Here is a 21,813-nt window from a genome sequence, read left to right as displayed (position 1 = left end):
CGAAAGAGGCGGAGCCTAAAGTGTGCTTTGGCTGGGTCGTCGTCAACTCTCGCGAGGTTTCAAGACTCCCGCCCTTCTCGCAGACGGCGGCCGAGAGTGGTAATCGAGAGGGGCCTAAGGGGCCCTGTGTCCCCCACCGGGCCCCGTAGTTTTGCGTTGTGTTTCCTCTTGTGCCCCTGCTCCTTCGACCCGCGAAATGGGGTTCCTCAAGCTGATCGAGATCGAGAATTTCAAATCGTACAAAGGGCGGCAAATCATCGGGCCCTTCCAGAGCTTCACGGCCATCATCGGGCCCAATGGATCCGGTAAGGCGTGCCTCCCCGAGGGAGACGGCGCGCATCTAAGGACACAGCACCGAATCGCATGGCCTTCCAGTGAAGGGTAGAGGAGCAAACATCCTTAGATAACCCAGGGCCCCTCCTCACTGCCATATTAAATCCAGATGATCTCCTTTGAATTAGATTATATGGCAGTGTGGACTCGTATAATCCAGTTCAATGCAGGTAATGTGGATTATCTAATTTGATAATCTGTATTATCTGACAGTGTAGAAGTGGCCCAAGACATCACAGACCTGGAGATGACAGTCCTTTATTTGGGCTTTAGAATCCACGCTGTTAGGAGTACAGGGCAAACCCAAAGTCACAAAAGGCCCTTCCACACAGCCATATAACCCAGAATATCAAGGCAGATAATCCACAATATCTGCTTTGAACGGGATTATCTGAGTCCACACTGCTATATAATCCAGTTCAATGTGGATTTTATACAGCTACGTGGAAGGGGCCAAAAGGGTTTCAGTATTTAACAACTCATTTCCCCCCACATATGACTTATTCAGAATCACATACAGTGTGTATAAAAAATAAACATTTGGTGTAAAATCTTTTCAAAAAGTTATTAAAACATAAGATGCCTTTGTCCACCCTATAGTTATAATTGTTGTCATAACTGCCATCAAGTCACCAGTTTAGGGTTCTGTTATGGACCAACAATAAGCTTTCCCCCCTTGTTGTTGTTGATTAACTGCTGTGGATATTTTGACCTGTGGTGACCTTATGACTGAGGATCTTCCACACAGTCATATAACCCAGAATATCAAGGCAAAAAAATCCCACAATATTTGCTTTGAGGTAGAATATCTGAGTCCACACCCCCATAAATTCCAGTTCAAAGCAGATAATGTGGGATTTTACTCACCTATGTGGAAGGGGCCTGAGACCCCCTCTACACTGCCGGATAATTCAGGTTGTCAAAGTAGACAATCTACATTATCTGATTTGAACTGGATGATTTTAGGGCCCTTCCAGATAATCTGTTTTATCTGCTTTGATAATCTGGATTTTATATGGCAGTGTAGGGCCCTTCCACACAGCACTATATTCCAGAATATCAAGGCAGAAAATCCCACAATATCTGCTTTGAACTGGGTTATCTGAGTTCACATTAAGATAATGTGGTATTTTCTGCCTTGATATTCTGGGATATAGGGCTGTGTGGAAGGGCCCGAAGAAAGGGGCCTGAGATCCTGAACAGAGTTTTTGAGTTCCTGACTTGGGAGGTTTCTCAGTGTCCTTCTACACAGCTATATAAAATCCACATTTAATGTAGACTTACGGCCCTTCCAGACAGGCCCCATATCCCAGGATCTGATCCCAGGTTTTCTGCTTTAAACTGGATTATATGAGCCCACACTGCCAGATAATCTGGGATAAACAGAAAACCTGGGAATCAGATCCCAAAATATAAGGCTTATCTGCTTTGAAACTCAGCAATAAAGAGCTGGGTCAAAAGAACCGGGTGGGATACGTGACATGGTCAGTGAAATCTATGAGGTAAAAAGAAGATGGGCAGGACATATAGCATGAACAAAAGACAACTGATGGGCATGTCAACTAACGAATTGGATTCCAAGAGACCACAAGTGGCCCTTGGGCAGACCTCGTATTCTATGGGACAAACCAATGGTTAAGCTGTTTGGCTAGAAATGGAAAAGAAAAGCACAGGATCATATATTTTGGCAAATGGTAGATTTGCATGAAGCCCAAAGAAGTGGATCGACAACAAATCGGACAGGATAGGATATAGATATGAGTCGACATTGCCATATAATCCAGTTCAAAGCAGATAATCTGGATTTTATATGGCAGTGCAAAGGGGCCCTAGATTGAGGCTATTTTCCTCTTTTCCTGATCCCTTCTACTGTTATTATCTTTTTATTATTTATTATGTTATGATTATCATGTCTTATGCCAAGGGTATCAAACTCATTTTTCTTGAGGGGCACATCAACCTTATGGTTGCCTTCAAAGGGCCTTTGAATCCATGGACAAAGAATTCATGGATACAGAGGGCCAATTATAATTTCGTTCACATAGTAATCTATGGTCTTTAGTTTTTACCCACTTTGCGTCCCCAGATGTTATTGAATAACAACTCCCATCATTTTTTCTTATCTGCCATGTGGACTGCGGATAATGTGAATTGGAACCCAAACAGCACATGTAGCTCTGAGGCTGGGGAAAGGTTAAAGGACGTTTTAATTCTCATGGCAATGTTGAAGCCCAAAAGTTGTTTTATAGGAGCATTTTAATGGACATTTTTGATTGAATTATTCAAAATTTGTAATATTTCTAAGGATTGTTTCGCTTCAAAAATAAGAGAAAGTATTGGAAAAAAGTAATGTTTTCTTCATTGTAATGAGTGACATTAAATTGCTACTTTTAAAATAATATAACTTATAAAACAACAAACTAGCCTTTAAAATGACTTCTTAAAATCTTGAGACTAAGAAAATATGAAGATGAAAACATCAAAATAATGCTGATAACAATTTTTACTTTCTTTGCTATTTCCAATCAGGGAAATCAAACCTCATGGATGCTATCAGTTTTGTGCTTGGTGAGAAGACCAGTAATTTGAGAGTGAAGACCTTACGGGACTTGATCCATGGGGCTCCTGTGGGAAAGCCAGCTGCCAATCGAGCATTTGTCAGCATGGTCTATTCTGAAGAAAATGTTGAAGATCGCACCTTTGCAAGGGTCATTGTTGGTAAGCTTTGTGGACAAAGTGGGAAAATCTTAGCAGACTTTGTATTTGGGATTCAAGAGGGTGTTGTGTGGGGATCCATAGGATGTCATGTTGCTAGTTTGAGGTCAGAACCATGGTTGAGTTAAAGTGGATGTTACTAAGAGGGGAATGGGTGTTTTTAGCCTTACAAAAATATATGGAATATCTGGAGGAGCCAAATCCACTCGGTATATACTCAGAAATGGTTCTCACTGTGTTTTGTGAGACTTATTCTGTTGCAAATGTGCACATGGGTGAGAGCCAACATAGTGTTGTAGTTTAAGTGTTGGCCTATGACTCTGGAGACCAGGATTTGACTACCTACTTGGTCATGGAAATCCACTGGATCATCTTGGGTAAGCCATAGTGTCTCAGTCTCAAAGGAGGGCCAAGGCAACCCCCCTCTGAAAAAATCTTGCTAAGGAAATCCATTGATAGTGTTGCCATAATTTAGAAACAACTTGAAGACATACAACAATTCCATTACAAATGTGCATATGGCTATAATTTTAATCAAGTCTGAAGTCTTTCTTTTTAATCTCCCTTGTACTTTAACAGCCATTCACAATCTCTGTATGATCTTTGTCTTCAACATAGCCGAACATCTAAGTCCTGCTAAGAATCATATATCAGACTGACAGCTGGGAATCACAACTATATAAATTCCAAGTTCTTTTCTTATTAATGAAAAGGACATCTGTTTTCCACTTCATTGTTTTCATGATTTCCCCCTAAAAGTGTTTCTCCCTTCCTATGACCATATGCATGAAAAATTAGAGAAGGCGTGATGAGTTCCTCCTTGGGTTTCTTATTTGGCTGGAAATAATTGAAGCCTGTGTCTTCTAGGAGGCTCATCAGAGTACAAAATAAACAACAAAGTGGTCCAACTGAGTGAATACAGTGAAGAGCTGGAGAAACTGGGCATTCTTATCAAAGCTAGGAACTTCCTAGTCTTCCAGGTAAGGGGTTTTCTCAGATTTCTGTCTCAGCAGAAGTATGCTTGCCTCTTAGCTGCAGCAGAAGAGAATAAAATGTAATCAGATGCTTTGGCACTTCCCCAACCTGAGTTTTGAAAGGCAGCCCAAGAATATGGAGCTTTTTATATTACAGTGTGGGAAACGCCATCCAAATGCTGTTGGACTGTACCTCCTTCCCATCCTAGCCAGTGTAGCCAATGGTGAGACAGACTGGGAGCTGTAGTCTGGAGGACTACATGTTTCACGTATCTGCTACAACAGCTCTGGCAAGTGTTAAGGTCTCCAATTTGGGGAGGGGGAGAAAGATGTGGATGGGATTCTGTCCCAAACAGGATTATTGGTCACGCTATCTGCCAAGTTATATTTTTTACATAGTATTTGTTTGCTAATGAGCCTAAAAATGTTTATTATTGTGCCATTGTAACAAGTGCTGAGTATGTTGTCTTGGAAATAGTTTTGCTTCATGCTTATTGAGCTGGCACTCTTCAAACTACACAGTGCTAAAGCAGCAGCCAAAAATTCCAGCTTGCTCTGTGTTGCCCACTGCATGTCCAATGTTTCAAAAATCATGGGGGCTAGTGGGGAAGAGTGCTTTTTGAATCCACATGTTTTCCTGGTCTCTGGTGAAGCAAAACCCCATATAGTTTCTGTGACCAAAAGCAATGATGCCTCAAACTTGTCACTTTTCTTCAACTTATCTTAGAAGAAGGACAAAGACAGTGAGATAACACCCTCAGGCCCATTCTACCCTGCCATATAAAATTCAGATTATCTGCTTTGAACTGGATTATATGGCCATGTGGACTCACATACTCCGGTTCTAAGCAGGCTATGTGGATTACCTGCTTTGATATAATGGATTATATGGCAGTATAGAAGGGGCCTCAGGCATCAGGTTTGGGGTATCATGAAAAGGGCAGCAACTCGATCGTATTTAATGTCATTTTTGTATTGTTACTGGTTTAGGTGATTGCCAGATTAGGTAATATATCATTCTATTTATTAAAAGTAATCATTGTTTGGTTTAGGATTTTATGAATGTTCTCATTAGAGAATTCATAAGGATGGAGTAAACTACAACTCGCATCATAATTTGTCATTACCCCCCAAAACCTACCAGTTGGTCATGATGGGTTTTTGTCCCAAATTTGGTCCAAACGAACTACAACGCCCATCAACCAGGCTCAACACCCCCCCCAACCCACCAGTATGTAAATGTGGTCATGGGGTGGGTCTGTGTGCTAAGTTTGATCCAGATCCATTGTCAGTGGGGGTCACAGTGCTCTCTGGAATTGGGAACCATCTTGAAAAATACATACATACATATTCACTGTTATTAGATAGACTGACTGACTGACAGACTGATTGATTGCCAAGGAGCAGGAGAGGTACGTGTGGGATTCTCTTCCTCGTGTTCTAAAATAGCATGACTGGGTTTGTGTAAGACACAACTCGAAGTCCTTGTGCCATTTTCTCATGGAACAAAATGTCTTGGGCTGATCTTGGAGGATTGTACCTTAAAACTGGCCTGACGCAATCATCTTTTGCCGCTCCAGGGCGCAGTGGAATCGATTGCTATGAAGAACCCTAAGGAGCGCACAGCCCTCTTTGAGGAAATCAGCCGCTCGGGAGAGTTGGCTCAGGAGTATGACAAGCGGAAGAAGGAGATGGTGAAGGCTGAGGAAGACACTCAGTTCAATTACCATCGCAAGAAGAACATTGCAGCTGAGCGTAAGGAGGCTAAGCAAGAGAAAGAAGAGGTGAAAACTGGCATTGGCTATAGTGGTTTTTGAGTTTCAGTCCTCATTTCCTCAGTCACAGACTGGAGGGGACAGTGTGTGTTTTTCATAGAGTGCTCTGTTTGGTAGGAACTGCCTCTCAGATCTACTGTTCTGTTGTGGCATATCTTCCACAGTTCTCAGCATCGACAAACCCATGTTGGGTTTCTGGGATCTTATCTACTGGAATCTCTGATTGAAATGTAGAATGTCTTTTGGGAATATTGTTAATTGTCCTTTATCTTGTTTGAAACTTTTGCTCCTTGTTTTGTTTAGGTCTACTTAAGCACACATCTTATTCGCCCATATCTAGTCATGTCAAAATAAAGACAAAATAGTGGGGCAAGCAGTGAGATGGAGGCTGTGTTCCCCATCTGTTCATCTCTGCCTGTTTGCTGGTTGATGCAAAGGGCCTGGGATGAAGCGGGAGATATCTCTTGTATTTCTGTACTAGAATGACTGAATCAGAGGCAGGTAATGTATGGCCCTCACAAAGTTTGATGCCAGCCCTCTAAAGCTGTGTTTCTCAAACTGTGCTCCTCCAGATATTTTGGACTTCAACTCCCACAATTCCTAACTTCTGATAATCTGGCTGGGATTTCTGGGAACCAAAGTCTAAAACATCTGGAGTAGCAGGGTTTGGGAAACACTGCTCTAAAGCATAGACAAAAGTGCACAGTTATCTGGAGGACTGGAATATTCCTACCTTATAATCTCTTTTTTTTTCCTGAATACATACAACTTTAAACCTATACTTCTTTTTAAAAAAGCACCTGTAGTCTTTTTGCCCTCATTTTTTCTTTTGTTTTCTTGATACATACATTTTTAAAGGAAATACTGAACAGACTCCTGTGTAAGTCTAGACATTTTAGTCATATCAGCCCAAAGACCCTGGGTCAACTTATCCACAAGTTAACTGTAATTCTTATATAAAAATATATAAATATATAAAATTCTGAATAAAGTGATGAAAGCCAAGAGCTTAGTCTATCTTGGAAGAACTTAAGATGCACCAACCCCTTCTACTCTTATTTAGTTGGTTTTTTTTTTGCGGGGTGGGGGATGACATTAAAACCCACCTTTCCACTTGCAACCAAAATACAGGAATTGGGCAGTTTGGAAACAGCTTTTCCCATATCGATTCCACCTAATCTGAAGTGTGCCTTGGGTGTATGGTTCATAGAATTGTCCAGTAATTGTGTGTCTAGTATGTGTTTTATGTTAGGGTGAGCAGTTTTTAATTATACATAAAACTGAAACTGCAACTGTGTTAAAAGTTGTAGTTGTAGTTTTATATACAGTATTATAAAAAGTGCTTGCCATGTATTGTTTCTGTTTTTTAAACCTTTTCTTTATTTCCAAATAAAAATTAATTTTAAAAAAGATTAAAGAAAACAGAATCAATACAAGACAGTTTTTTGTAATATATAAAACTGCAACTACAGCTGTGTTAGATGTTGTACCCTGTTTCCCCGAAAATAAGACATCCCCGAAAAATAAGACCTAGTAGAAGTTTTGCTGAATTGCTAAATATAAGGCCTCCCCCAAAAGTAAGACCTAGCAAAGTTTTTGTTTGGAAGCATGCCCACCAAACAGAACACCAGAGCTTGCAGGATTGGTAAATGTACATACCAGTTGTACATGGAAATAATGGTAGTAACAAGAAATTCTTGATAGGATTCAGTTTGTCTGGTTATGCTGGTTTGTGATGACAACTACTGTACAGTATATAATAAATGTTCATTTTTTTGTTCAACAATAAATGTGAATTCTTCTTCATGGAAAAATAAGACATCCCCTGAAAATAAGACCTAGCACATCTTTGTGAGCAAAAATTAATATAAGACACTGTCTTATTTTCGGGGAAACACGGTAGTTTTAGTTTTATATTTTGTTTATTTTAGTTTTATATATGAAAACACATTTGTCTTGTTTCTGCTTTCTTTTATCTTTTCTCTATTTCCAAACAAAATTTAATTTAAAAAGGAAGAAGAGTGCATTGTGTGCTTTTTGAAAGCCTGCAGGATTAGTGCAGTCATGCAGCCAAAGAAGGGTTGTGCTGGAAACGAGGGAATACCACTCAGACTATTCGGGTCTCTGACATGGGCTTATAGACGGCTCTTGGAATAAGAAGTTTTGTAGTTTTGAGACCCATAACACTGCTTTGATGTTTTCCCTTTTTCCTTCTTTGGGGCCCAGGCGGACCGGTACCAGCGCCTGAAGGATGAGGTAGTGCGAGCGCAAGTGCAGTTGCAACTCTTCAAGTTGTACCACAATGAAGCTGAAATTGAAAAGCTGAACCGAGAGTTGGGTTCCAAGAACAAAGAGATTGATAAGGACAAGAGGCGAATGGACAAGGTGGAGGAGGAGCTCAAGGACAAGAAGAAGGAGCTGGGCAAAGTGATGAGAGAGCAGCAGCAAATTGAGAAGGAGATCAAGTAAGGCATTTGATGGGTGTGATTTCACATGCTTTCTTAAAAGCTCTTGTTTCGAACAACAAAGAACCCACCTGAAAGTCAGAGCTAGTCACCATGATTTTGAGTGATTTCAATGTTAAGATCTCACTTAATATACAAAGTATTAACAATAAATGTGCCCCAGAGAACTTTTTAATGGTTGCATGTTAACTGGCCCATTTTCTTAATCATGGGCCCTTTTAATTAAGGTTAGCTTTGGGGCAACCTGTATTAGATGCTATCTATGATGGAGACTAAAAACACTAACATGGGGGGTGTTATGTAGAACAAATGACTCAAGAAAGTGAGTGAAGTCACAAATCTAATCTCCCATTGAAAATCTGGATGAAAAAGGATATGTGAGAGGAAAAAGTATGTCTTTTATTATGATGGTGCCTGCTCATGTTAAGAGTAATATACTATTAATTCATGTTGAAATTTGTACACTTGGCCCTCTATAGCCATAGATTGTGCATCTGCGGAGGCCATCATCCACATCTGAAAATACGGGGTGTTTCAAAATGACAAACCCAATTTCAAAGCATACTGCAAAATGTTACATTACACAAAAAAGTTACAGTTTAATGAGTTATCAAGTTTTACTAACCATGTTGAGCCAGAAACAAATCTAAGAAATAACAATGCAATAGAGACTATCTCATTAGACCTTATGTTGCATAGTTGCCACCTTGGGAATTACTGATCCTGTATAAGGGATACATTTTACTATTCCGTTGTATAAAATAGGACTTGAGCATCCACGGATTTGAGAAACAAACCCTAGTGAATACCTGGGGCCTCCTGCATGTTGTCACTTTTTTTGGAGGATATTTTTGGTTGGTCCTGTTTTGTAGCACGGGGTGGAATGTTTTTAAATGTTTGCTATAGTACTCATGAGCATCGAAAGAAAGCATCAGAAACCAAAAGAAAATGTACTTCTTCCTGATAAAATGAAAAAATTCCTATGGCTGCAGTTCATTGAACATAGTTGTGCTGACTTCTGAACAGACATACTGTTGTAGTGTAATACTTCATGAATTAAGTAACAGTCCTACACGGTAATGTCCCAGCATAGAGTTGGGTTTGAGGGGGGGACTATAAAGGCAATGGCTATCACTCCCTTTCTGTAGAATAGGAACAGATTTTCTTCCTGTTATTTTTTACTGACTGACTCAGAGCAATGAGATGGGAGGAAAGAAGGATCCTATGTATTTGTACTGATGGCTTCTTGGCGTCCTCATAGTTTTCTCAAAATTTCTAAAGTGGAGTACAGTGCAACCTCTACAGTTTCACTTTTTTCACATCTGACACAATATTTCTACTATAAATGTAGACATACTCTAGGCATTTTTTTAGGTCCTCCAGCATTTACTCTCAGGTGTTCATGGGCCAGAGATTCTTCATTTCAGTAGAGTTCGTTATTGTTTGCAATTGTGCATGTCCACCAATGTCCAGGAATGTATTTCCTATGTATACTGTATGTGAGTTGTTTACTTTAGGGAACCAGATAACATTTTTGCGTATTGACTAAGGACCCAAAATTAAATGGCTGTGATAATGTGTTAAGAATGGATAACTCAGTGAATTGCCTTCCTGGGTTGTAGTAACAGAACCTACAGAGTGATCAGAAGGAATGGGTAAAGTAATTTGTTCTCTTTTAAAAAGTAATACTCAAAGCTCTGTTGTCCATCCATTTATGTGGATAAATAAAAATGTAGATACTGGTGCCACAGATATGGAGTCATATTGTATAATGAAAACTGCTGTTTAGCAAGATGTAGATAGCCTCTCATTTTTCTGCCTTGTTCTAAAGCACAATGACTGGGAATGGATGCATTTCTTTGGTTCTCATAGAAATTAGACACAGAATAAGCGTTTTTTTCCTCATGGTGTTTTGGCAGGGAAAAAGATTCCGACCTGAACCAGAAGCGTCCCCAATACATTAAGGCCAAGGAGAATACATCTCACAAGATCAAAAAGCTGGAAGCTGCCAAGAAATCCCTGCAGAATGCCCAGAAACAGTACAAGAAGCGCAAAGGTGACATGGATGAGCTGGAGAAAGAGATGATATCTGTGGAGAAAGCCCGGCAGGAGTTTGAGGAGCTCATGGAAAAGGAGAGCCAGAGCCAAGGAAGGGATCTCACGCTGGAGGAGAATCAGGTGCTGTCAAGACATAGGAATCACTGGTGGGGGGCGGGTGGGAGGATGTCTTGAGCTCTGTGTTACTGTAGAAATTGGAGCCTATATAGCCGAAATATGCTTAGATTGTGATGTTGGACTAGATGACCCATGTGGTCTTTTCCAACTGTTACGATTCTGTGAATGTGGCTCATCCCATCACTGCTGTACAGTAGAGTCTCACTTATCCAACACTCACTTATCCAACGTTCTGGATTATCCAATGCATTTTTGTAGTCAAGGTTTTCAATACACCGTGATATTTTGGTGCTAAATTCGTAAATACAGTAATTACTACATAGCATTACTGCGTATTGAACTACGTTTTCTGTCAAATTTGTTGTATAACATGATGTTTTGGTGCTTAATTTGTAAAATCATAACCTAATTGGATGTTTAATAGGCTTTCCCTTAATCCCTCCTTATTATCCAACATATTTGCATATCCAATGTTCTGCCGGCCCATTTATGTTGGATAAGTGAGACTCTACTGTATTTGTTTCCAGCATACAAATTTATCAGTGCAGTGGGGGAAGGTATGGGCAATGATGGGCGCGATCTCAGAGTTTTGAACCTTGTCGAAATTTCACTTCTAAGCACTGCGGTAGAGCTTTGTTAGTTTCAGGTATATAGTTGGCCCTCCACTTTTGCTTATTTGACTAATATGTTCTCTAGGAATCTTTAAGGCGATCCTGTGGTCAACTTCAGGTGGAATTTGACCACAGTCATGCTGGAGGACCTAGGTAGTAGTTCTCAACCTATGGGTTCTCAGATGGTTTGGCCTTCCACTCCCAGAAATCCTAACAGCTGGTAAACTGGTTGGGATTTCTGGGAGTTGTAGGTCAAAACACCTGGGGACCCACAGGTTGAGAACCACTTACCTAGAGATTCCTAGAGAGCTGTCCTCCCAGATTTTTTTTTTAAAAAACAGTTTTTATTTGTGTTTCTTTCACTTTAACCAGGGTGCTGCATTTTTAACCCCTGTGGAACTGGAGGGCTTATTATACCACATTTTTTAGTAAGAATTCTGTCTTTGAATACCTCCTAGTGACACTGCATTTAATATATTATAGGTAGGTAGATAGGCAGGCAGGCAGGCAGACAGTACAAATAACCAAAAAAGTGGTATGACCCAGTTTGACATTTAATAATAATAATGCTTTATTTATAGCCCGCCCTACCTCCCCAAGAGGACTCAGGGTGGCTTACACCAAAATAAAATACAATGGCAAACATTCAATGCTGAGGATGAACATATCAAATCAAAAAGCAACTTAAATAAATGACATAATACATTCTACATAATTTGACATATAAATCCTCAAAACCCCTTAAAATTCAACTAAAATGATAGGAGTTAAGATTATATATAGCAGATTAACGAAGGTGGATATTCAACAATTAGGCAGGGTTGTATATAAGATGTAATTAGTCCTCCTCCTCTCCATAAGCTAAAGTGCATAGGTGTATTTTTAAAAGCTTTTTAAAGGAGAGGACGGAGGAGGCCATTTTTAATTTTTTAAGGAGGGAGTTCCAGAGGTGAGGGGGAAGGGCCATAACGGAGAAGGCCCTTTCAAGTGCAGCAGTATCCACACTTGAGATGGGGCTGGATCCGCAGACTGCAGCGCTTGTGCTGGTTTGTACACAGAGATGCGGTTTTTCAGATAGTCTGGGCCCTAATCGTTTATGGCTTTAAAGGCTTTATATTTAGACTTTATGGCTAAAGCAGACCGGCAGCCAGTGGAGCTGCTGTAACATAGGGTACACTTCCCCCCAAAGGAATACCACTGTCTCGCAGGCAGTGTTCTTGCTGAAGCAAGGAATTCTAGGCAGATATCCCTAATGAATCTGGGGATGCTGGAACTTCATTTTTCCTTCATGCAATTTATCCAACAGGTCAAGAAATATCACCGGCTGAAGGAGGAGGCCAGCAAAAGGGCAGCCACCTTGGCCCAGGAGCTGGAGAAATTCAACCGTGACCAGAAGGCAGATCAGGACCGGCTGGATCTGGAGGAGAGGAAGAAAATAGAAACAGAGGTGTGTGTTTCTCCATGGCTCTGCCCACTTGTGGCAGGCTCTTTTCACTTTTCCTCTTTTCTCAGGAAGTACCTCCAATGTCCTACCCCAGAATGTGCACAATTTATATCTGGAACGAACAACTGAAGAAGGCTACACTGAGGAATATCCAAATTCGGCAGTAGGAATTTATAATGTATCTTACACCTTTTATGCAAGCTAAATGAAATTGCATATGTCTCACATTTCTTTACAGGTTAGTGTCAGTTTAGTGTGCTTCTCAGAGTTTGAGGAAGGGAGTACAGAGCTATGCAACATGCTAAAGCCTTGCCCTCTGGCTGCTGAGAATCTTCTTCAACTGTTTCTTTATCATCTGATCTTTCACATCTGTCTCCACAGTTGTAAGGGCAAAAAAAAGTGTGAGTGGACATGATCCTTAGCTCTTTTAGCAGGTCTTCATTAATCCATTTTTTAAAATTGCTGTTGAATTTTGCTGTAGAAATCCAACAGCTGACTACTAACTCACCTGCAAGCAATGGGGAAATGAACAAAATGCAGTGCAGTCAATATCACGGTCCATTTATTTCTTTTCTGCTTAATGCCAGGAGTCAATATTCTATTGACTTCAGTATACTTAAAACGTATGTCTCTGAAAATGTAATATTAGCCAAGTATAGATAAAAGAGTTTAATTAATAAAGATTGGGAAGTTCTAATTTATGAATATTCAGTGAAGAACTAATGTTTGTCTGGTAACATATAATTGATTTTACGTATATAATTTTATATATTTTTAACTTTTGAAAGGTTTTAAGCTATCCACCCAACCCAAAAACCCTGAAGCAAATGTGATTCTCAAGATTAAGTGTTGTCCTTTGCTTTGTGCATGTTTGCCGTTCTTGGCCTAAATATCTGCCCCTTAAAATCTGAGCTGAATTTCATAGCATTTGTTATGCTGCTTTCTCCTTCTTTACCTTCCTGTTTCAAATAAATTGCCGTAAAGAGCCCCGCTCCTATCTTTTGGCCTCAGGAAACTGTACTGTATTCCTTCCTTCAAACAACTTGTGCTTCTCTTTAGGCATCTCAGAGCGTCTTCATCTCCGTAGCCTACTTTTTTTACTGCCGTCCTGATATGCTGCACTTCCCATTACATTTTTATGTTTGAATGTGTGTGGAACCCTAAATGCAGTTTACACACACACACACAAGCAAGAAATATGTGTGTATTATTTAGTAAGCTTGAGACTACTTTATATACTCTTATATAAGTCTAGAGATTTTAGTAAAAAAATCAGCCCAGAAAACTTGGATCAGCTTACCCATGGGTCAATGTAAATAATGTACCTTACCTCCTATAAAAAAGGAGCAATTTTGCGCTTTGCATAGAGGGGCAAAGATGAGAACTTAGTTTGTCCAGGGAGAATAACAAAGAAGCACCAGCCTCCAATACTCTCACCACCATGGTGCCACTTCTGGCTTTTTAAATGCCTGGGTAGGGAAATGATAGTGGCCATGTCTAGGGATGACTGCCCCCTTAGGCAATGCTGGCGCATTCCCCTTTTCCTAGAGTGACCCTGATTTAGCCAGGAATTATACCAAAATCCATAACTTTGGTCAGCAAACCAGCCCATGCAGGAAATCTAATAACATACAAGTATATGTGGTATGATAGACCTGGACATGGAAACTCTTAAAATTATGCCACTGACCTTCAGGTTTGTACTGACAGAACTGCTGAGAAATCATGAATCCACATAGGCCTGACCAAACAGTAGAGTTGGGCCTGAATCCTGTTTCATCTGTTTCTTTCATGGTTTTGTACTGTTCTGTCCATTTGGATGGCACGGAACAGTACAACCCCCTTTGGAACGAAAGAAGCAGTGAAACAAAAAAAGGGAGGAACGATAGCCATTTGGTCTGCTGATTTTCGTCGCTTGATGCTCATAAGCCCAGCTTGCAGGACCGACAGTCGTCTGTCAAGTGCTCGAAGCTAGTAGGCCCAGCAGTCGAGTGTTGGCCGCTCAACTGTAGACACTGCGAATCGGGCCTAGAAGCCATCAAGCACTCGATGCTCGTAGGCCCTGCACAGTTTGGAGACATACTATCTTTATATACTCAAGGCCCACTTTTAGGTTTAGATTAGGATATGGATTCTGTTTTTTTAAAGATCTTTTGTAAAATGTTTGTCTGTTCATATATCCGAAAGTAGCTGTCCCCTAGCTCTTTCTGCTTTTCTCCTGTGCTTTTCCAAATATATCCCCCAAAAAGTAGCTTTAGTATTTCACGTGTGACTCATTGTAAGTAAAAGGTGTGACTAATTCTTTGAAACTTGACAGATTAAACAACCTCATTGGTCCCCAGCCTATCCTCCTTATGTTGTTTTAGGTGACAGGTCTTATCAGGTGGAAACAAAGCTATGTTTTCATTTCAATACTGGTTGAATTGGGCCCTTGCTTTGAGCTGAGGTCATTTGTTTGCCATTCTTTTCTTATAGGCCAAGATCAAGCAGAAATTGAGGGAGATTGAAGAGAACCAGAAGCGCATTGAGAAGCTGGAGGAGTACATTGCCACCAGCAAGTAAGGGCCAGAGGAGCTCCTCCTTCTTTCTATTATTGCGCGATGGGACAGGGTGAATAGAAGGCTAGAGAGGTCATAGAGGATCAGGAGGATCTGCTTAAAAGGGGGTACCCTTGGAGTTTTTCTCTTTCCTAGGACAGTGCAACCTGAACAGGTCTTTCCCAAGTCAGAGCTCCTAGGGAACTTGGGGTGAACCGCTATCCCATTCCTCCTCCTCCTCCATCTCCAGGCAGTCCTTGGAAGAACAAAAGAAGCTGGAAGGGGAGCTGACAGAGGAAGTGGAGATGGCAAAGCGCCGAATTGATGAAATCAACAAGGAGCTGAACCAGGTCATGGAGCAACTGGGGGATGCCCGGATTGATCGGCAGGAGAGCAGCCGGCAGCAGCGCAAGGCTGAGATAATGGAAAGCATCAAGCGCCTCTACCCTGGCTCTGTGGTACGTGGCTGTTGAGAATGAGCCAAAGGCACACATGGCACCTGGGATGTGCATTTTAGGATGTGCGTGTGGAAGTTGGGGATAGACTGCCTCACTCTTTTCTTTGCCTCCCACAGTACGGCCGTCTAATTGACCTTTGCCAACCCACTCAGAAAAAGTATCAGATAGCTGTCACCAAAGTATTGGGAAAGAACATGGATGCCATCATAGTTGACTCGGAGAAGACTGGCCGAGATTGCATCCAGTACATTAAGGAACAGCGAGGGGAGCCTGAGACGTTCCTGCCCCTGGACTACCTTGAGGTGTGGAAAATATTGCTGGTGTGGTCTAAGGAAAATTTGGTCATCATTATTATATTAGATTTACTTTCTCAGTTCAGTTCATCAGGAGATCTATAACAAAAGAAATGGCTAAAAGTGCACCTGTGTGAAAGGAAAAAATGTACCTGTATTTACTCAACTCTAATGCGCCATCGAATCTAATGCACACCTCAATTTTCAAAACCCTGAAACCAAAAAAAAGTATTTCCTGACAAATGTAATGCACAACAGCGAAAAGTGCACTCTTTGTAATATGGCCATTGCAGTTGCTGCCTGCTTAGAATTCCTTCTTTGAAAGCAAATGTGTAGAAACACCAAAGCTTCCAATAACGGAAGAGAAACCTTGGGGTGTATCTATGCTGTAGAATGAACCCACTTTTAACTGCTTTAGTTCAGTGCTATGAAGCCATAGGGGCTGTAGTTTTACAAGACCTTGAGCCTTACATAGCATTGATCTATGGCACTTAAATTATAGAGGACATCCCTCAGATAGGAGCTTCAGATGCTCCTGAAGCATGTTCCCCTATTTCTTTGGCTAATGTCTAAGATTACCGTATTACGTAAATCTAATGCACACCCTAATTTTGGAAAGGTGATGTAGCCAAAAAAGGTGAGCGTTAGATTTGAGTAAATACAATAATTAAGCTATTAATAAAACAAAATTAACATAGCCACTAAAAGTAAAACAATAAATAGAAAATATAGCACATGGGATGCCATATGATTGACCTGAATTGCGCTTTTTAAATGGATGTTTAAATGGATGTTTTTAATTAATGTTTAATTTGTTTTTAATTGTAATTGTTTTAAATATTATATTTTCTAGCATCTAATGAGGCTGCCCTGAGTCCCCCCATGAGAAAGAATGCCTGCAATAAATAAATAAATAAATAAAAGCCTATTATGCCTCCTCACCCTAATACATTTTTTAAGATTACTGAAATATCACCACATCCTAAATGTTTGTGGGTAATTTTGCCAAGCCCCTGATTGGTTTTAGGTGGTGGGGACTTCTGTATATATCCTAGTAAGGGGGAATTCCTGTATATTCCTATCTATGTATATTTGTAAAAACTGAAGTACGAAAAAAACTGATAGGACAAAAATGAACTTATTTGAAATGTGATGCGGATAGTCAAAAAGAGAAATGAATGGGTCATAGAGCAAATCAAGACAGAACTCTCCTTAAAAACCATGATGACTACACTGAGGCTATTGTTCTTTGGCCATGTCATGAGAAGACATGACTCACTGGAAAGACAAGAACGTTTGGTAAAGTTGAGGGCACTAGAGAAAGGAAGAAGGTTGCACTCCAGATGGATGGATTCAGGGAAGCCATAGCCCTGAGTGCAGACCTGTTGATGAGAGGATGACATGGAGCTCTCTCATTCATGGGGTCACCAGAAGTTGAAGTTGACAACGAGAAAGGAGAAAAGACTTCTTTTTCATTGAAAATAGACCTCCAAACTCGTGAGGTTGTCTCCACATCTCCAAGAAGACATGGGAGACCTTTTAGTATAGTTTAAAAAAATAAAATAAATAGGAGATGCAACTCTTCTGAATCCAGTATTGGAGTCTTGTAGACCTCTGAGTTGGGGTAGTTGCCCACCCATTTAAAAAATAATTATTTTTGTATGTGTGAAAAAGGGTAGTTTGTTGCTTCTATTGCTCATAAGTTTAACAAATCAATTTTAAATGGATATTTAAAATCCTCTCATATTATCCCCTGTGTTGTGCTGTCCCTCATATTCACAAGTAAAAAGTATTTCTTCTGCATGAGGGAGGAGAGAATAAAACTGACAATTTTTGTGTTATTTTCAAAATAAAGATGCCACAAAAAGAATGACATATGCTGCTAATATTGTTACTTGTAACAAGTTAACTTGCAAGCCCTTATTTTCCCAGCTGACATTATTTTTCCCTTCTTTCCCAGGTGAAGCCCACAGATGAAAAGCTCCGGGAGTTGAAGGGAGCCAAGCTGGTGATTGATGTCATCCGCTATGAGCCTCCTCACATTAAAAAGGCCCTGCAGTATGCTTGTGGGAATGCCCTTGTGTGTGACAATGTAGAGGATGCCCGTCGCATCGCCTTTGGGGGGCACCAGCGTCACAAGGTCAGAAGGGTCTTGCCCTGCATCTCTCTAAACCAGGGGTGTCTAACCCGATTTTACAGAGAGCCATATCAGCCTTATGGTTGTTTTCAAAGGGTCGTGGAATCCATGGATGGAGAATCAGTAGATACAGAGAACCAGCTATCATTTTTTTTACATACTTTTCGGTGCTCTTTAGTTTTTACCCAGATTGTGTCCACAGATTTTATTTAATGACAATTTCAATTACACTTTTGATGATTCACCATACAAACTGGGGATAATGGGAATTGCAGCCCAACAGCACTTATAGCTCTGGGGTTGGAAAAAGATTAAATGACATTTTGAAGTCAGACCTCATCTCCACAAGCCTTTTATTTAAATCCAAACCTCACTGTCCAGACTGAACAGAATAATAATAATATTATAATAACTTTATTTTTATATCCCGCTCCCATCTGCCCAGAGGGGACTTGGGGCAGCTCACATGGGGACAAGCCCAGTTTCAACATATAATAAAATACTGCATAATTAAACCAATGTAAAACAGGTAAAATAGTATAAACATACAAACCAGTATAAAACATCAACATCAAAACATTAGAACATTAGAGTCTGAACATAATATACAAACTGTAAGATAAAATTCAGCAGATTCTACAAGAGGGAATTAAAGATCTCATTACAGAGTTCAATCATTAAGAGTGGAGTGTGATAAAGTGCAGTAGTTGTGGCAACTAATAACTAACCGGAACTATTCGAATGCACATTGAAATAACCATGTTTTAAGGTCCTTTCGAAAGATGGATAATGAGGGTGCCAGCCTGATCTCCCTGGGGAGGGAATTCCAGAGCCGAGGAGCCACCACCGAGAAGGCCCTCTCTCTCATCCCCACCAACCGCGCCTGAGACGGGGGTGGGAGCGAGAGGAGGGCCTCCCCAGAAGATCTCAAGGCCCACGTGGGTTCATAGGGGAGGAGGCGGTCATGGAGATAAGCAGATCCTGAACCGTTTAGGGCTTTATAGGTAATAACCGGCACCTTGAATTGGGCCCGGAAACTTATTGGTAGCTAGTGGAGCTGATTAAAGAGGGGTGTTGACTGCTCCCTATAGCCTGCTCCTGTTATCACCCTGGCCGCTGATCTTTGTACCAACTTTAGTTTCCGAACCGTCTTCAAAGGCAGCCCCGCGTGGGGCGCATTGCAGTAATCCAGTCTAGAGGTAACTAAGGCGTGGACCACCATGGTCAAGTCAGACTTCACGAGGTACAGTCGCAGCTGACGCACAAGCTTTAACTGTGCGAAAGCCCTCCCGGCCACCGCCGACACCTGAGCATCAAGCATCAGCGCTGAGTCCAGGAGAACCCCCAGACTGCAGCCTTCCAGATGTTACTACATCACAACTTCCATCAGTTCTAGTCATAATGTCTAAAGATTAAGAATATAGGAATTGTAGTCCAACATCTGGAGGGCCACATAAATGACTTAGCAGTCCAGTAGGCATTGAATTTGACAAAATACCTTTCTGATTCCCTGCCAGTAGGAAGGAGTCCTCTCACATCCACAGCACAAACAATGTCTCGTGCAAATTCTTAAGCAAAGAAATTTGAAATTTATCACCTGTATCAATGTATACAAATGAAGAAAATATGTTGACATTTCCTTTGCATAATGTGTTGGGTTTCCGCTAACTGAAATGGAACATATTATGAAAGATACTGAAGTCTTCCCAGTGGCAATCCGACTCTGTTCCTTCCTTTGGGATTGTTAAAACCAGGATGAGCAAATCTGGCAATTACAGTTTCTCTTTTTCCCATCCTTAAATTTTTCTTATTCTATTACCACATTTTTGTTTTTAATGTCTACAGGAAAATTAGTATGCATTTGTGTTTGCATTTATGTGCAGTGTAGCATAATATCCCCATTTATACAATCAGTGCATTTTTAAACCAGTGAAAATATCATACTTTCCCGCATTTTCTGTTTTTGCATGGAAATTTTGACTTGAGGACTGCATTTCAAAATTCTGTACAACAGTGTTTCTCAAACTGTGCCTCCAGGTGTTTTCGACTTGAACTCCCAGAAATCCTAGCCAGTTTACCAGCTGTTTGGAATTGTGGGAGCTGAAGTCCAAAACATCTGGAGGAGCACAGGTTGAGAAACTCTGCTGTATAGTATGAAGGTCAGAATGTAACTGCATTTCAGGACAGTTAATAATTCAGGAAAAGTGAACTAGATTAAACTTTTGTTATCCTTAAATTGCACCAAAATGTAAATTGAATAAATTTCTCCCCATTTTAGTGGGAATTTACTAAACAATAGTTGCAGCTGGAAATTTCTCAATAGTGTTTTTCTGAAGTATGGTGAGATATTCATCATTCAGTTTCTAAGTCTGTGTTTGCATAGACTTGTAATGTATCATCTGCCTGTTCTGTTCTGTAGTCTATAGCTGGGGATCTTTTGACTCTCCTGATACTTTGCAGTACAGCTGCAGTTCTCTTGACCACGCTAAGTGCAAATCAGTGATGGGGACCATGTAGTCCTTCATATAAAGTTGGGCTACAGCTCCAAGAGGCCATTTCACAATTTCAAATGCTGTCACTTGGAGGTCATAAACATGTGTAGGGCCACACAGTTCCTATTTCAGTATAGATCAGAACAGATGATGAACTAAAGGCTCCCCATTCTTGCCTTAGTCCAAAGAAGGAAGCTTCTTTCTTCCAAAAATTGTTGTTCATAGCTGTTGCCAAGCCTTTCCTTTGATGTAATATTCCTCTTTTTCTCTGCTGCAGACTGTTGCTCTTGATGGAACCCTTTTCCAGAAGTCAGGAGTCATTTCAGGAGGTGCCAGCGACCTAAAAGCCAAAGCCAGGCGCTGGGATGAAAAGGCTGTGGACAAACTGAAAGAGAAGAAAGAGAAACTGACAGAGGAGTTAAAGGTCAGGGCTGCCAGTTGAATCTTACAGTACAGCCTGCTCACTTCTGTGGTGTCTAGATATATGGAGATGGGGAAAAGCTGATTGATACTACCAGCATGCGTGCATAGAGCTCTTTGTGGTGTTGAGAGATCATAAAGATGGGAGGAAAAAATTGGTGGCCAAACTGTTTCTTAAAGTATAGAAGTGTGCTTAGCTGAGAAATGTCATCTCTAGAATTATCTAAATTACTTCAACCAGATATGCAAACTGCATAAGGAAAGATAAAGTAGATACACTGGAGCCCCCCTGTGAGGGTGCGGTGCTTCTTTTTCTCAAGGGAGGAAGCCAGTTTGGCTTTGGGAGTGAAGAAGCTGTGTTGAACACAACCATCCCACATCCTTCCTATGAAAATTTCCCTCTGCAACTCCCTCCTCTTTTGTATCTCAGTCTTCATTCAATACAAAAGTGAGAATCATCCAAGGCACAGCATTTCTGATTTCTGTTTGGGCTTGTGAAAGCTGAACAGTGATTAAAGCTGACAGGAAGAAAATCAACTCATTTGAAAGGTGGTGCTGGAGGTGAGTTCTGCAGATACCGTAGACTGCCAAGAAAACAAATAAATCTGAGAGCAAATCAAGCCTGGACTTTTGCTCAAAGCCAAAATGATTAAATTGGAACAGTTGTCCTTTGGACACAGCATGAGATGGCATGACTCAGTAATGTTCAGTAAAAATGGAAGGTAATAGGAAAAAGGAGAGACCACACTGCGGATAGATTGACTCAATCAAGGAAGCCATGGCTCTGAGTTTGAAAGGCCTGAGTAGGGCTGTTGATGACTGCGGCTCATAGAGGGTTGCCAGACATCAAAGCCAGCAATATAGCAATAACCAGAACCTCATCACAATTCATTTTATTTCTCTGATTTCTCTGAATGTTTCTGGAACATGGCTACACAGCCCAGAAAACTCTCAGCAACACAGTGATTCCAGCAAAGAAAGCCT

The 21,813-nt window shown here is 40.8% G+C and overlaps 1 protein-coding gene across 1 annotated transcript in view; it reads left to right on the top strand.

Moving 5' to 3' along the window:
- The first annotated feature begins 60 nt into the window (after positions 1 to 60).
- Positions 61 to 21,813, top strand: part of smc1a (structural maintenance of chromosomes 1A) — a 34,938-nt gene continuing 13,185 nt past the window's right edge. The window contains exons 1-12 of the mRNA XM_003216909.4: positions 61 to 305; positions 2,863 to 3,051; positions 3,916 to 4,028; positions 5,603 to 5,806; positions 8,024 to 8,262; positions 10,182 to 10,440; positions 12,355 to 12,495; positions 14,968 to 15,050; positions 15,280 to 15,487; positions 15,604 to 15,789; positions 17,741 to 17,920; positions 20,687 to 20,833. Of these exons, the coding sequence (XP_003216957.2) occupies positions 197 to 305; positions 2,863 to 3,051; positions 3,916 to 4,028; positions 5,603 to 5,806; positions 8,024 to 8,262; positions 10,182 to 10,440; positions 12,355 to 12,495; positions 14,968 to 15,050; positions 15,280 to 15,487; positions 15,604 to 15,789; positions 17,741 to 17,920; positions 20,687 to 20,833 (2,058 nt within the window). The 5' untranslated portion in view covers positions 61 to 196. The remainder of the gene's footprint in view (positions 306 to 2,862; positions 3,052 to 3,915; positions 4,029 to 5,602; positions 5,807 to 8,023; positions 8,263 to 10,181; positions 10,441 to 12,354; positions 12,496 to 14,967; positions 15,051 to 15,279; positions 15,488 to 15,603; positions 15,790 to 17,740; positions 17,921 to 20,686; positions 20,834 to 21,813) is intronic.

The sequence above is a fragment of the Anolis carolinensis genome, chromosome 2 (genome assembly GCF_035594765.1).
Source record: "Anolis carolinensis isolate JA03-04 chromosome 2, rAnoCar3.1.pri, whole genome shotgun sequence".
Classification (NCBI taxonomy): Eukaryota; Metazoa; Chordata; class Lepidosauria; order Squamata; family Dactyloidae; genus Anolis; species Anolis carolinensis.
Note: the sequence above shows the minus strand (reverse complement) of the source record. Positions and strands in the feature narration are given on the sequence as shown.